The sequence below is a fragment of the Periplaneta americana genome, chromosome 12, assembly GCF_040183065.1.
Source record: "Periplaneta americana isolate PAMFEO1 chromosome 12, P.americana_PAMFEO1_priV1, whole genome shotgun sequence".
Classification (NCBI taxonomy): Eukaryota; Metazoa; Arthropoda; class Insecta; order Blattodea; family Blattidae; genus Periplaneta; species Periplaneta americana.
In genome coordinates this window covers 47,335,668-47,353,360 of record NC_091128.1, presented here as the reverse complement: position 1 = coordinate 47,353,360, position 17,693 = coordinate 47,335,668, and the positions used below count along the sequence as shown (strand labels likewise).

The 17,693-nt window shown below is 35.1% G+C and overlaps 1 protein-coding gene across 1 annotated transcript in view; it reads left to right on the top strand.

Annotated features, from left to right (window-relative positions):
• The first annotated feature begins 1,951 nt into the window (after positions 1-1,951).
• LOC138710381 (uncharacterized) overlaps positions 1,952-17,693 on the top strand; it is a 38,908-nt gene continuing 23,166 nt past the window's right edge. Inside the window, exons 1-3 of the mRNA XM_069841261.1 lie at positions 1,952-2,187; positions 7,208-7,321; positions 8,564-8,695. Coding sequence (XP_069697362.1) covers positions 1,969-2,187; positions 7,208-7,321; positions 8,564-8,695 — 465 coding nt within the window. The 5' untranslated portion in view covers positions 1,952-1,968. The remainder of the gene's footprint in view (positions 2,188-7,207; positions 7,322-8,563; positions 8,696-17,693) is intronic.

The window sequence follows — 17,693 nt, the reverse complement described above, 5'->3', positions numbered from 1 at the left end:
CCATTGCATGTGAATGCGTGTCTTGTATCGCACGGTATTATTATTTCATTCGTAAACATATGTTGCGCGTTTAATTAGCTTCGAATTTTTCTCTTGCTACGTTCTTTATTTCCACAGCGATGTCCTTATTTGTTCATCTTCTTATAAGAGACAGTACTTCCATCGGTCCGTACCTCTCGCCCCCTCGGCGTGCCTACATATACACGTCAAAACAGACAGCAACGCCACCATTGGTTTTTGGTAATCGTTCCTTGCCCGAGCTATACCAATAAACTTTAGGGATAAACCATCGAGAAAATTATCTCTTACTATCTTTTCGCAATGCTTGATATGGTCTGTGACAATATTATACTCGTACTAACATATATCGTCGTTGATTTTATTAAAGTCCCCTTTGTGGCAGTGCAGGACAATACAGAGCATAATTTTTTCAGGAGGAGGAAAAAATTAATTAAATACTACGAGGCCTAATTAAAATATTAGATAATTCAGTAGAAAACGTCGGTGAATATATCATCAAGAATCTGTGTAGACCTAATGATATTAAATTAATGTTTTCTTCCTCCTGAAAAATTATGCTCTGTACTGTCACATAGGAGGTTTCATAAAATCAACGATGATATACGGAATTTAACTAGTCGAAAAAGGAATTTTGTCATTTTGCACACTATGAACTGTAAGGACAATAAAAGCAAAATTCAGAGAACATGAACAGCGATATTCTCACAAAGTCATTTTCCATTAACTCCTGCAATGGTTAGACTTTGTAAAGGTGATATTAATACTGTGCAATATTTTTTACAGTTGCTTTCGAGATATCTAATGTAGATTCTTTTTCACGGAGAATTTAATATTTCTCTTTGACCACCCGCAAAGTCAAGTTTCAAGTTATTGTGGACGGACTATCGGATATTTTTGTGTCTCTGAATTTCTCTCTTTCGTAATCATAGTTGACAGAGAAATATGTGGCGGCTGACTTGGAAGAGTTTCGTTAAAAATTTTGCATACCTCTTGTTGTGTATGTCTTGTCACAAAAAATCATATCCTATCATATCATATCATATCATATCATATCATATATCATATCATATCATATCATATATCATATATATCATATCATATCATATCATCATCAGTACCTCAAATCTCTTATTTTCTGTTAAGAACATATTGTTTTATGTTAACTTTGTCAATAAAACTGTTTTTCTACGATAGTGCGTAAAATTGCATTTTATCCGCTGTTATCAATGCCTAAAATCAGCTTTTTAGGACCATATTCATAGACATTCTTAGCACGGGCTTCCGGTGGATGATCAGCGAACTAACGTTTTTCGTATTCATAAACCAGTGTTAGGGATATGATAAGATATGAATCCTGTACAAGTAATCAGTCGATAGCCGGGCTAGTTTAGCACGCTCGTAATGCGGGCTAGCGAAATGTCTATGCATAAGACCCTAAAACACTAGTGCGTAAAAAAAATAACCTCATGCCTAGGTCTACATAAGAATATTAGATGCACATACCATTTATTTTACGCACTGTCAAAGAAAATGTAACATTCAATGTACAAACTTCATTCAGTAAGAAATTAATGCATTACCTGGATCTTTCATTACTTAAATATTACACGTAACACAAATAAGTAACAAATTTAACATTTATACCTACATTTTAGCCCTTACTATTCTGAAGTTACATATAGTCTCCATTGCAACAATATTGTATCATTCAACTGTTCTTAATCGTCCCGCGCCGTGGCGTCGTGGTCTAAGGCATCCTGTCTAGGACTTGCGTTACGGAATGCATTCAGTGCTACACCTGTCATGCCAATCAATACTCTAAAGGCAGTTCATAAATTTTTCTCCACATGTACCACACCCAGTAATTTCAAGTAATATAAATAAATAGAAATTGAAAATTACTGATTATGCTCTGTTTGTTTCCAGAATTGCGTCTGCATTTGAAAGATGCGCATCGACACATTGTTTGTGCTGTGCTTCATTTTCGCTTCGTCACTTGTAGCAGGATTTCCAGCTTCCAGCCAAAATCAGGATACAAACGGGCCCACAAAGATTGACCTTCTTGCTTCCAGAAAACAACAGACTTCGTCGACAACAGAGCCAGCAACGTCCACAACTGCTGGAAGTAACAACAAGAGAAGCTACACTAACCCCTCACATTCCGAGGTAGTTGAAAAGTTAAAGAAGACATACATTTGCTTGCAGACTGAACATTTCAGAATATGTCTATGATGATGTAAATATTAACATTCTCTTGTGTCATACATTTCGTTTCTGCATTAGGAAAAATTCATGGGATCTAAGCAATGCTGATAAACGAGACAACAGCTGTACTAGAAAAATATACTTATGGCTTTTCAAGAACCCGGAGGTTCATTGCCGCCCTCACATCAGCCCGCCATCGGTCCTTATCCTGTGCAAGATAAATCCAGTCCCTACCATCATATCCCACCTCCCTCAAATCCATTTTAATATTATCCTCCCATCTGCGTCTCTGCCTTCCTAAAGGTCTTTTTCCCTCCGGCCTCCCAACTAACACTCTATATGCATTTCTGGATTCGCTCATACGTGCTACATGTCCTGCTCATCTCAAATGTCTGGATTTTATGTTCCTAAATATGTCAGGTGAAGAATACAATGCGTGCAGTTCTGTGTTGTGTAACTTTCCCCATTCTCCTGTAACTTCATCCCTCTTAGCCCCAAATATTTTCCTAAGAACCTTACTCTCAAACACCCTTAACCTATGTTCCTGTCTCAGAGTGAGAGTCCAAGTTTCACAACCATACAGAAGAACCGGTAATATAACTGTTTTATAAATTCTAACTTTCAGAGTTTTGGACAGCAGATTGGATGATAAGAGCTTCTCAACCGAATAATAACACGCATTTCCCATATTTATTCTGCGTTTCATTTCCTCCCGAGTGTCATTTATATTTGTTACTGTTGCTCCCAGGTATTTGAATTTTTCCACCTCTTCGAAGGATAAATCTCCAATATTTATATTTCCATTTCGTACAATATTCTGGTCACGAGACATAATCATATACTTTGTCTTTTAGGGATTTACTCCCAAACCTATTGCTGCTCCAAGTAGAATTTCCGTGTTTTCCCCTAATCGTTTGTGGATTTTCTCCTAAAATATTCACGTCATCCGCATAGACAAGCTGATATAACCCATTCAATTCCAAATCCTCTCTGTTATCCTTAATTTTCCTAATGGTATATTCTAGAGCGAAGTTAAAAAGTATAGGTGATAGTGAATCTCCCTGCTTTAGCCCGCAGTGTATTGGAAAAGCATCAAACCTATACGGACTCTGCTTAAGTTTCACTAAGCAGTCGTGGACACCGGATAAGGGGTGGTCCTCCAGGTTGGGGGCTGGGTGATGGACTAACAACCCATCACCGTAAAAACAGCTTGTTACGAAACCAAACAAAGGGAACAATATACACATTTTAAAAATCTCCATTATTCTTAATATTGAAATGTTATCACGAACATTATTCTTTGCTCATTAGATCTCAGAACAGAAACGTAATGTCAATATGTAATAATTTATTTATTGTTTGTTAATTATTTATTAATATATTTGTTCACTCATTCACGTATCCATACATTCACTCATAAATTCACGTATCCATACATTCACTCATAAATTCACGTATCCATACATTCACTCATAAATTCACGTATCCATACATTCATTCATAAATTCACGTATCCATACATTCATTCATAAATTCACGAATCCATACATTCACTCATAAATTCACGTATCCATACATTCATTCATAAATTCACGTATCCATACATTCACTCATAAATTCACGTATCCATACATTCATTCATAAATTCACGTATCCATACATTCATTCATAAATTCACGTATCCATACATTCACTCATAAATTCACGTATCCATACATTCACTCATAAATTCACGTATCCATACATTCATTCATAAATTCACGTATCCATACATTCATTCATAAATTCACGTATCCATACATTCATTCATAAATTCACGTATCCATACATTCATTCATAAATTCACGTATCCATACATTCACTCATAAATTCACGTATCCATACATTCATTCATAAATTCACGTATCCATACATTCATTCATAAATTCACGTATCCATACATTCATTCATAAATTCACGTATCCATACATTCATTCATAAATTCAGGTATCCATACATTCAATCATAAATTCACGTATCCATACATTCATTCATAAATTCACGTATCCATACATTCACTCATAAATTTACGTATCCCTACAGTCATTCATACATTCACGTATCCGTACATTCACTCATAAATTCACGTATCCGTACATTCATTCATAAATTCACGTATCCGCGTACATTCATTCATAAATTCACGTATTCATACATTCATTTATAAAATCAAGTATTCATACATTCATTTATAAAATCATGTATTCATACATTCATTTATAATTTATGTATACATACATTCATTTCATTAATTTAAACCAGATGAATTAAATAGGACAATCATATTTCTCTCAGAATGAAGTCATTACATCTGTCATTAAACAATATACCGTAAGCATATCAAAATGGTAGGATAACTTTGAACTTTTATTTGTTTTGTTGGTTGAATAAAATGACGAATAAATGTGATGATAGAGGAATGGTTAAATGGCAAAAATAAATAAGAGTACCGTGAGAAAATATGTATAAATTCGTCTTTCCTCACCATAAATTCCACTACTTTCTCAGACTCTTAACTTTCATTTGTCCCGTACAATTGATTTGTCTTTCATTTGTTTAATTCTGTTGAGAGTGAGTTATATAGCAGTAAGAACTGTTAATAGCCTCTCTATGTATATAAAAAATCAAACTCAAAACAAAAGATTATTTAGGGCCGAATCAAGGAAGTACCTAATTTCTCACGCTTTCTATTCTGTAGATGAATTTATGTCATTCATCAACGCTGCTTGAATATTTCTGTCTTGTATTAAGTATCGATACTAACCCCTTTCTGACTTGTATAATATGTAGCTAGTCGGCGATGTTTGCAATGGAGGGTGCCTTCTTAGTATCACTTGTGAGGTTCAGACCTGCCTTTGGACAGTAAGTTGACTAAACAACAATTAACCCCTTGGTTCTCTTGTATTGTACATGGACATCATTTTATTTTTACTTCAATTTTTATTGTACCTGAGTTTTTGAATGTACTTCACTCCCACCCTTTCTACTAATGAAGTTCAACCTTCCTCCACACAGGTCCAAGACCGCATATACAGTCATAGTAGCCTTACGGTCATAGTAAAGAGTACGCTCCAAAAATATGTTCGCCTTTTCCAGTGACGAAAGAGCTTCCAATAGTAAATCATTTTCGCACAGGTACTGTCCTCCATTTGCCTACGTCGCATCCCGGTTTCCCCCACCTGCTTCTATTCGCCTCTCTGTAAAGACTAGTGGCTAGGCTGTCTTAGTTCTTTTCTGAGAACATTACTTTCTATTAGGAATTGGAAGTCTACGTAATATTATACAACTGTTTAAAATAATTTAAATAAAAGGGCCTCGTTAAGTAATTAACTGTCACGTGATTTTCCCCCTTCCTGCGACCCTGCGATATAAGAACTTGGATGGAAGTAGAACGCATGTCTGAGTAATTTTATCTTTTCGGATCGGGCAGAGGTGAAGATTGAATTTACAATACGTAAGGTACTCTTTTATCACGTATGGGCGAATCCAGAAATGCATATAGAGTGTTAGTAGGGAGACCGGAGGGAAAAAGACCTTTAGGGAGGCCGAGACATATATGGGAGGATAATATTAAAATGGACTTGAGGGAGGTGGGATATGATGATAGAGACTGGATTAATCTTGCACAGGATAGGGACCGATGGCGGGCTTATGTGAGGGCGGCAATGAACCTTCGGGTTCCTTAAAAGCCATTTGTAAGTAAGTAAGTAAGTAAGTAAGGTACTCTTTTATAGAGTAGGTACAGAATTATTTCAACATGAGTTACTAGTACGAAGGACGAAACTGGTAATTGGAATTAGGTACAATAGTCTATAGTGCGATAATATGCACAAAAGAACTGAAGCCTGTATCGAAATCAATGGCCACAATTTTCAAAATTGTGTTTAAATATACATATTATGATTATTTTTCAATTTAACTTCATTCTCTATAGTGTACGCTAATGTGCTGTAGACAGTATAATATACACTGCATAATGAATACGTCCGCATGGACAACTCAGTTCGTGAGTAAATATACTCATTGTTAATACTGTACTGTATTTTGATTAAACAAAAACCTAAGGAAAGTTATCAAACTCAAAATCGCGATATTTCCTAGTTTACGTAAATGGATGAACTACTTTTCTTCCCTCCTATACCTAGTAAAGTGATTTGTTTGTATTTTACGCCAGTATCAACGAACTCCAGTCGTGGAAGGGGGTAGCAAACTGTTCTCAACTGTTGATTGAAAGGTATAGCCAGGTTAATATGAGAAATGTTAATAAAAATAAAATGATGTCCCTGTACTTATATATTGTAAAAACCCTTCGGTATATTGTAGAATCCTCCTGTATTGTATTTCAACTAGACAACTAGAGTGCGACTATGAATTAAGACTTTGTAGTATTGTTAAGATTTTTTTGACATGTTCCATATTCTAACTGTGAAGCGATATACGAATACCATGGAATGTAAATAAATACAATATAATATAATACGCTTTACTAAAGGACCGATCGAATCGGTAAGCAATGAGCAGGCTGATCCAGTTGTTAACTGAATTTATTTATTTATTCAGCTATTTATCCTCTGATTGAGATCCTGGCTGATTTGTACATCTATTATAAGGCAGTACATCTCACGTGACGATGTGTGTCAGAGGAAAACAATTGTTGTATGCATCTGAAGTCTGACTTAATATGTAGCTAGTCGGCGATGTATGCAATAAAGGGGGGAAAGGAACTGACCACCTTACCCCTTATCTCCTGGCCTAGTTGCCTCATAAGTAGTGCCTTATTGGTATCACTTGCGAGGTTTAGACCTGTCTTCGAATAGTTGATTAAACAACAGTTCAGCTATATTTAGTCTATTACGTGCTTAGGTTACTTTTATTGCAAATATTAATTTCTTTTTTACTTGTGAACTTAAATACTTATTTACTTATTCCATATGATTTTCAGATTTCAACAAGTAGTAAACCAGTTGTTGATGAAGGAGATAGAACAAGAAAAGAATCTGACAGCAGTACGCCAGCCCTGAGGTACATCCAGTCTCTTCTCGTAAATGTATTACAGGTGAGCTAATTCGTAATTATCTTGCTATAAAAATATGAGACATATTAGGATAACTTGCCAAATTAACAAACGGAGCTATGTTGATGGTGTAGTTCTATAATTAGGTCTCTCAATCTATTTTCAACCCAATAGCTATTTGAGGATATGATTACTGTATTACAACATCGGGCACTTGCTTGTGGAGTGATGTTATTAGGCTTCGAGACTTTGGACCCGATACAATAAGTTTACTGTGCATGTACTATAGGTTGTTGACTCACTGCAGGTAGTGAAAGGTAGAGATATGTTGAGGTAATAGCGTTGCTATTTAGAGTAGAGTACGATATTATGGAGAAACACACACATATGTACATTCTGAAAGTAAATATACATTACATAATGACAATGTCAAGAGAATATGAAAAGCATTTATTTTCCTCTATTTTATAAGCATTTGTGTTTAATTATACACACTGTTAATGATGGAAATAAACAAGTAGCAATTTTAATTTCTTCATTTATCGTATTGGTCGTCTTTAGGAAGTGCAGTTACAGTACCGAATTGCAATGTACTACGAAATACATTTTCAGTGACTCAAACGTAAATCTTTTTCGGTTATCTGCTAAACACAGTTTGTACTGTGAAAAGCTGTGCTCAACGTCGCATGACGTGATAGGAGCAAAACGAAAAAAACCTAACATCATTGCAGTCTTTAAGAGACAGTTCTTTATTCTCGGGTGAATCTATGTCCACCAATTTGCTGTTTATATTACAAAATGTTCCATATCCGTTATTTTTATATAAAATTGATTTCCACTCCTGTTTTACACGTTCAGTAACCGGTGTACTTGGTGTCTCATAAATTTGAGGACTTTCGGCATCTCTTGCTCTGACTTTTCTAACCGTGTAATAGTTTCAGACACAGTTTGACATTGGATTTATATGAAAACCATTGCTCTGAAAGAAAGTATCGCAGCCCATGAGTTCCTTAACAAAAACTGTTTGAAGAAAGGTTATCTATCCGATCTCAAAATTCGTCGGTCTATTTTAGAAACGCCATGTATTCACATATAGTTGTATAGTCTTCGGCGTATAATAGGAGTTTCATTGAGTTTCATATTTTCAAACTGTCACCTAACCTGAAAACAGATTGAGAGAAAAATGTAGTTGAGTTGGAGGAATGGTGGTTCTTCTTAGAAGTCCGTATTTATTTGCTACATAACTGAAATAACCCATAACAAAATTCTGCTTTCCACGTATAGCCCCAACCAATTGTGGATACTATCAAAGAGGAAGACAAATATGGTAATGACGGAGAAAAGCTTGGTCAAGTGGGTCGCAGCATTGTTGGTGGAGTAGAGAAAATAACTAATTTCATCAGCTCTACAGTTGATGTAAGTATTGTACAAATATCTAAAAAGATACTAACCTAGTAACTGTGATGGGTATAATGCTGAAGTTTCAATACAGGCTGGCAAGTAAACACAATACGTTTATAGGTTTCGGTTACGTCGTTAAAATTAAACAGTAAAGCGTACTAAATACATATACTATTTTAGCAATATGCAGTAATACATTTTGGGACGCGCGATAGCGTCGCGGTTAAGGGTATATGTACGTGACCGACCACAAATATTATCAGAAAATGCAGACTTTAAATTTCTAAAATGTAATAAGGAAATGAACTCACAATTGAACAAAAATTACAAGGTGCCACAACAAGACTTATTGGAACTTAAATATCTGATAAAAGTATAAAAAAGATTACTAATAATATTTTTTAGAATCCACTTTTACTTTAAATTAAATTTTCCAAAATTTGAAAATTTTCACACATATTATTTCATAACTCCACAACCATTAGAGATAGAATTCTGAAATTTTGTACGCTGATTTAACATGCATTTATGCACAAGGTAGATTACAATAATGCCTATTTCTTTGAAAATAGAAAAATTAGGTCACAAAACATGATGTAAATTATAATATATTTTATACAGAACAAATAAAAAAATTAATTGTATTAAAATAAACAACTCTACATGTTTGAGAGTAGTCTACTTTTCAGAAATAAGTGTTTATTACATGCAGGAAAATTATTAAAGATGTCCGAGAGACCATAACAATGTCATGGTTACCAAATGATGTAACTGCGGAATTTTTTTTGTTTGTTTTTTTTTATACTTTGATAAAACTGATTGAAAAATATTATTAACCCTTTTTATACTTTTATCAGATATTTAAGTTCCACTAAGTCTTGTTGTGGTACCTTGTAATTTTTGTCCAATTGAGTTCATTTTCTTATACAATTTTAGAAACTTAGAGCCTACATTTTCTAATAATATTTGTGGTCGTTCACCTACATGTACCCTTAAGGAGTAAAGGCTCATTCACAATGAAAATTAAACATAACGTAAGCGTTAACTTAACGTTACAGTAAAATCAAGAAGTCATACCATCATTCACGATGGGAACATAAACATAACAGCAAACATACTTGGTAACCATGGCAACATAACATCGACGCCATTTCTTCATATTCTGTCGTAAACTTCAGCGCCCCACGATTGTGTTCTGTTTGCAAATCACGTAAGCATAAGCATGAAAGTCTGGAGTTTGAAAACTTTCATGTTAACGTCTTACGGTAATGTTTATGTCAATGCTTATGTGAATCATTGTGAATGATCCCATTTGGTAGCCTGTGCACAAACTTCTGTGTTTATGTTACGGTTATGTTTAATTTTCATTGTGAATGGGCCTTAACGCTGCGAAGCAGGAAGGTCGTGGGGTGATGGATTTTCTCTGTTGATTTAATCCAGGCCTGCACAAGGTTTCCGCTCTCCGAGCCGGCTCACAGCTCATGAGCAGAATGCAGATTTTAGCTGCGCACAGTATAGGGTGGACTGGAAGAAGGGGTGATCTCGTACAAAACATACACAAAAGGGAAGTACTAGTACGAGTGTTTATGAAATGAATTCCCATTCAGTGTTTGCAAAACTATCTTGGACTTATTAATTAATACAGAAATATTTATTTTACAGAAATAATAGAAATTTTATACCTACAATGTACAATATCATTTTGTTATATTTTTATTTATCAGTACATCAAAACGAGGTTTTATGCTATTGGCAGCTGAAAGGAACAGTAGCCTACTGATCGTAATGATCGTTACAGATGTTCGACGCCTGCCTTTATTAAAGTTGATTATAGAAAACAGTTGCTCACAAATATAAATGTTGAGCCAAACAGAGCAATCATTTTCACAGACAGCCTGTGTAGTCGTGGATATTATTGCTAATGTTTAGTCTTGTAAAACTCAACCAGGCTAGTAGTATTATTCAAATGATCTTTAGCCCTTAGGTCACATTGAAGATCAATAAGTCCGAGCTGTAAATCGTTAAATGTTATGTTTTATTTAACGACGCTCGCAACTGCTGAGCTTATATGAGCACATTTAAATGCAATCGACCCGGCCCGGAAACGAACCCGCAACCTCGGGCATAGAAGGCCAGCGCTATACCAACTGCGCCAACCAGGCCCACCTGTAACTTATATGGCATTGTTTCAACTGGTGTTGAAGGAATTTATTATGATAACTTTAAACTTCTTTCCAATTAAGACAGGTTATTTTACGACGCTTTATCAACAGCTTATGTTATTTAGAGTCTGAATGAGAAGAAGGTGATAATGCCGGTGAGGTGAGTCCGGGGTCCAACACAGAGAGTTACTCAGCGTTTGCTCATACTGAGTTGAGAGAAAACCCCGGAAAAACCTCAACCAGGTAACTTGTCCCGACCGAGAATCCGTTACTCCATTGGTGTGGATCTTAAGACAAGATCTTTGAACCTAGAATTAAATTCATTTTGAATTTCAATTAATATTTGCACATAATCGTTTAACATTGCTTCATCACGAGCAGTTTCTATCGTTCGAAAGTAAGCCATATTACCTTCCCGAAACTGACTTACGAAAAGTTAAGTTTACGACTGAAATCCCGTAATTTATTCAACATATCAACACTGAGTTGGCCTTTTCCCTGAAGAGAGATATTAAAATAAAATTGTTGAAGATTAATATCTTTAGTATCTTTATGTATGGACTCGTAATGACGCATTATGTTATTTTCTTTCTACCTTTCAAAATGTTGTGGCAGATAAAGAATTGAGTATTTACTCCAGCAGCTATGAAAAAATAAGCATTTTCCCATGCAACATTGAAAGAATTTGCCTGATCACTACTTTTTCGTCTTTTAGATTCCTCCATACTGTACTGTAGCAGTAGGTAAGCAACGTGAAACAGTTACTGAGAATACACACTGCACTCCACTAGATAGCTGAGTGGTCGTTTCCCTCTCCTCTATCTATAGCAGATCTATGTCATTCTGACGTATCTTCCTCTCCGATTCGGCGAGCTGTAAACACAGCTCTCCCACTCGGAAGGAGCGCGCGCGCTCGTCGAGCGCTGTTTGTGCAGGTATGATTTAATCCTTCAGCGACACTATGGCCCTGGATCTACCCAGCCTATAATATGAATAAGTACCAGGAGCATTTCCTTAGGGTAAAGGCGTGGGCACCTAGGACTGACGTCCTTACTGCCATTAATGTCGATTGTCTGTAATGGTGAAATGGTTCAGCTAGTAAATATAGACCTAACGAAATATGCCGCTGAAATGTTCCTTTCTTATGAAAGGGGTTGTTATAGATTTGTTGGTTACATACTTAGGTAAATCTTTCTTATGTCCCAGCCGCTAATAAATAAATATAAAATAACTTGAAAATTACTTGGATTTAAAGTATTCAGTAGTAGAAATTGATGTGATCACTGGGAGAGCTGTAAGCCCACCTAACCCGCCCTTTTTTTTTACCTTGGGGATTTCATTGAAGTGAATTTTTTTATGGCAGGCAGAGTAACTATCTCATGCCCCCATGTTTTAAATTGCTTCCAGTGCACTTCATTATAACCAGGTACTCAGCTTCGAAGTCGTTAGCCCTGTGAACTTACAGTATAATTATTTTCCCCAATTTTTATATTACAGGATTGTTATCTAAGAAATTAGCAAGTTCTTTGTGATAGTAGAAGAGAAAGTATGGGGGAAGGGAAGAGGTCCGTGGCCTATTTCTAACCCGCCCTAAATACCTACCTTACTTATATACGAAAATCGTCGTGGGTGAACGAAGAATACCGCCATATTTCTTTAATGTTACAGTGGGTTTCAGTGTTGCCAACATTGTAATAATATACACACCTAATCAGACCTAACCTAACCTTTCTCATAATACTACACACCTAATATAACCTAACCTGTCACATAATACACACCTAATCAAACCTAACCTAACCTGTCACATAATACTACACACCTGTAGTAACATTCCTCACATTTAGTATCATTCCGTTTTCATGTATTGCCGGCTCTGCCAGTCGTGTCAGTTTCCATCTAGTGGAAGTGGATCGTACTACTAATTCGAAGAAGAAGAAGAAGCAATGGCGACTTTCATAATAGTCTAATTATATTTTACATGTTTCGTGATATGCTAAATGTGTTAATGTTCTAAATAATGCTCTATAAAGTACAATAAGATCTGAAATGTCTTGTGGCTGTGATAAAAGTATTGAAAATTGATTTACAGCGCTATATTAGCAGTGATAAAAGTGTGCAATATTCGTTCAGTGGCTGTTGGACGCTCTAGATTGACCTACACTTATTCCGGGGAGATCTTCAATTGTGTAAAATACCCGATTTCTTCGAATACTGAAACCAGAGCGGGTAGAAGAGAAAGTGACGTTACTTCCTCTAGTTCAGTGGTTCGTCGCCGAGTGGCGCTAGCTCAGTTTTCCAGCCGCAGTTTCAGGATCGCTATTCGAGCGAATGCAAAAGGTCTTTAAAAATAACCTATTAAATAAAAATGTATTGTAGAGTACTTTGTTACAATATTTTATTTCTTTAAAAATGTAATATTACTACATTAAGAAATTGTGAGTTATACAGGGACATCATTTTAATTTTATTAACATTTCTAATATTAACCTGGCTATACCTTTGGATTAACGATTAAGAACCGGAAACACCGTTTGCTACCCCTTCCACGACTGTAGTTCGATGATACTGGCGTAATATATAAACAGATCACTTTACTAGGTATGGGAGAGGAGAAAAGTGGTTCATCTATTTACGTAAACTAAGAAATATCGCAATTTTGAGTTTGATAATTTTCATTAGGTTTTTGTTTAATAAAAATACAGTACAGTATTAACAATAAGTGTTTTTACTCACGCACTGAGCTTTCCATGCGGACGTATTCATTATGCAGTGTATATTATACTGTCTACAGCACATTAGCGTACAATATAGAGAATAAAGTTAAATTGAAAAATAATCATAATATGGATATTTAAACTCATTTTTGGAAATGGTGGTCGTTCATTTCGATAGAGGCTTCAGTTCTAATGTGCATATTATCGCACTATCGACTATTGTACGTAATTCCAATTACTAGGTTCGTACTTCGTATCAGTAACTCATGTTGAAATAATTCTGTACCTACTTTATAAAGGGAGGAAATCACGTGACAGTTAATTACTTAACGAGGCCCTTTTATTTAAGTTATTTAAACAATTGTATGGGTATAATATTACGTAGACGTCCAATTCCTAACAGAAATTAATGTTCTCAGAAAAGAGCTAAGACAGCCCAGCCACTAGCATTTACAGAAAGACGAATAGAAGCAGGTGGGGGAAACCGGGATGCGACGTAGGCAAATGGGAAATGATGCAATGTTGAAAGCTCTTTCGTCACTGGAAAACGCGAACATATTTTTTTTGGAACGTACTGTTTACTATGACCGTAAAGCTACTATGACTGTATATGGATATGCGGTCTTGGTTCTGTATGGAGGACGGTTGAACTTCATTAGTAGAAGGGGTGGGAGTGAAGTACATTCAGAAACTCAGGTACAATAAAAATTGAAGTAAAAATAAAATGATGTCTCTATATAACACAACGATGAATAGCAAATATAGTAATTAAGCGGAAAATGTAACACTGTGCTGGCTTCGGCCAGAAATACAGCTTGGCTAAACTGAACATTTTTATGGTATTATAAAGTACGCATTGACATGAAACTATAGTTTTTTTATACACAAGAAAGAATATAATATAATAAAAGAGATACTTCATTTTCACCAATAATTTTTATCTACTATTCAGTCATTAGTTGCAATTGTACCTGGTTTATACGTAATTCAGGGGAACAAGAAATATTACGTGCACCTTAGACTCATAAATTAAGCTTCGATATTATATCTATGCTAATGTAAGTTTTGATCTTTTGAAATACCTAGGTTATTTTGTGTTTTGTAAAATTAAAACAATTTAGTAGCACTGTATTAACTAGTTGTATGCTACTTATTGGAGAATATTAAATTAACGACTTTTCCATGAGATCTATTACTTTCTCATATGCTCGATTAGAAACCTCTTATGATATGGAAACGTAATAAACAAATGTAATAAGATTGTAAACCAGGTTAAGTTGTAGCCTAGATGCAAAGTAGAATAATTATAATGTACTTTTGTTACCGAAATAACTTTTACGTTAATTATAACTAATGTGCTATTATTAAAAATAAAATAATTAATAATTAGACATGTATATTTAATGAAGTAGAAGCTAGGTGCTTGGATTCAATTAGGAGTTCACAATTAGTACTTGAATACAGCACATTTTTTAACCGGCACAGAGATTGAAAAATGTTCAGATGTAGAAAGTCTACGGTGATCATCACAAGATAATCATTTTGTAATTCCAAAATGTCGCCCTGGAGCAGTGATGTCAAAGAAACAGCGCATGAACGACGTTCGATTCGTTCGCGTGCTTACGTGCTGAAGTGGAATTCCGTGAACACAGAAACGAGCAAGACACAGGGGCGGACAAAGTGAAAATGAGTGTAATAATTCCTTACACATTTATTTATACATTTTTATTAAATGCAATTATCTGATAGCTGAATAATTTATGTATACTTTACAATAGCCAAGATTAGTTTTGTAGACTATTATAGCCTAAAACTGCTTTAGTAACTTAAAAATAACATAAGAGATAGAATTACTTCTGAATATTCTTGGTTATTACAATTATTATCTTCAGTAATAGCGATCATAGGGAAAATGAACATTGGAAAATGAAGTTAAACCAGAATAGTCAGCCAAGGTTAGTTTTGTAGACTATTACAGCCGACTACTGCTTTACTAATCACATAACATATATAATGATTTCTGAATATTTTTGGTTATTAGAATTACTATCTTTTGTAATGGCGAAAATAGGGAAAATTAACATTTCAAAATAAAGTTTCATCAGAATCGTTCCTATGATTTCTGTCCGATACCAGCCTTGTAATGTTTGGAACTATGTTACTTGAAGTAGCAAGTCGAAGCGTAGCACGCATACTGTTATCAGATAATTTGGCCCTTAGTCTTGGCTTTATTAGCTTCATTAATGAAAGAAATTGTTCACATACATACGTGCTATCGAAAATTGTCATAATTTGAGCTGCAAACTTACGGACCATAGGATTCAGATCAGGGCTCTAACATTTGCAAAAGGTAAGGAGGTCCTGATCATTATATGCATGTTTCAATAACGCTGTATTACCAATATCCATTATTTCTAGCAGCAATTCTTGTGGTACAGTTTCTATGTTTGCAGCAAGAGGTCGGTAGAAAAGTTCTAGTTTAGTTCGCTCGGTGCATGATTAATGCCAACTGTACACTGTACAACCACAGTCTACTATATACAGTCGCGAAGCTCAATATGTAGTAAAAATGCAAACATGGGTAGTTGCCCACCACTAGGATCGCTACTATCGCCTCATCATCGCAGATCTCTCTCCTAGTAGACGACAAAATATGTTACACTTTCGTTGTGTTCTTTTGGAAAAATTAACACCTTCCTTCCAGTATTGAAATATTAAATGCATGAAGTTTATTTATTATTTTAATGAAGTATATTAAATTCCACCATAAACTCGAAGATACCTGCAAGAAATAGGTTAATATTATTTTTGTTTGTGCAAAACGAACTGAAATTTACTATAATCGCTTCAATCATTCAAGATTATAGCGATAATTAACTATGAAATCAATAAATATTAATTTTCATTTCCCTTTACAACAATAATAATGGAAATATGAATTAATGGAGTAACTTACGTGTACCGGTACTTGTAGTGTAGGCTTACGTAGTTAACAAAGTGGGATGAGGTTAAGCAATAATAATAATCACACCAGAATTGGAAATAAAACGTGATCAATAAATTTTATTGTAATAGACTTTTTCTAAGTCTCTAATAAAGTAACAAATAAAAATAACAACAAAATTAACAGCTATAATTAAAAACATATCCTTTGAAAAAAAAAAAGTAGGCCTGAGCAATAATAATCCCACCAGAATTGAAAATAAAACGTGATCAATGAATTTCATTAAAACAAACTTAATTTTTCTACGTCTCTAGTAAAATATTATTATTCCAATTATTGTATTTTAGCCATTAACATTTTCATTACAACCAATAACGAACATTTCACAAGCATCAATGTGAAATCCGCAACGAGCTAGCACTCGATGGAAATACGACACAGTCCAAAGTCGACCGTGGACAGTCTATTGTTTCTAGTTGCTAACCGCTTGGAGCGCTTTATCACGAGATTTGCAAAAAATCACCTCAAGCTTCGCGACTGTATATAGTAGACTGTGGTACAATCCTCACCGAAGCACGTATTCGTAGCTGCGAGCTCTACGTGCTCTAGTGGCGCAAGCCTTCTCTGCAGCGCATATACGCTCTGATTGACATCCCTGCTCTGGAGGATCCTGGTTAAATTTTTTCTGTCAGAATATATTTAAATCTGCCATCCAACAAGAATTAATATATTTCGTGAGTGTTCTGAATTGTCACTCTAAATAATTCAAGGGCTCTTTCTTAGACAAACGTGTTCTTTATATTGCGAATTACGTGTAATATATTTTATAAAATCGTGTAATGCTAGGATCCTTTGTACAGGGCAGAGGAGGGAGTCTTTGAGTTCAGCGTATCTGCAAGGTCATTCATTCACTTTTCTTTTGTATTTTCACTTCCCTCGAAACCATCACAGTTTATAACTCTAAAAAATATATCGATTTTGAAAAACTCACACTAAACAGCTGAAATGCTAGTCTGGAGTTCATTCCCTGGAAGGAATTACGGTCAATGTAACTAGATATAATTTTGGGCATTCAGGTGTGGAGTAATGGCACATAAATGCATACAGCGCATGATTAGCTAAGGTGTTGTTCTGATTTTCGGGTGTCACATCCAATTATTTTTTTACTCGGATATTTAACGATGCTGTAT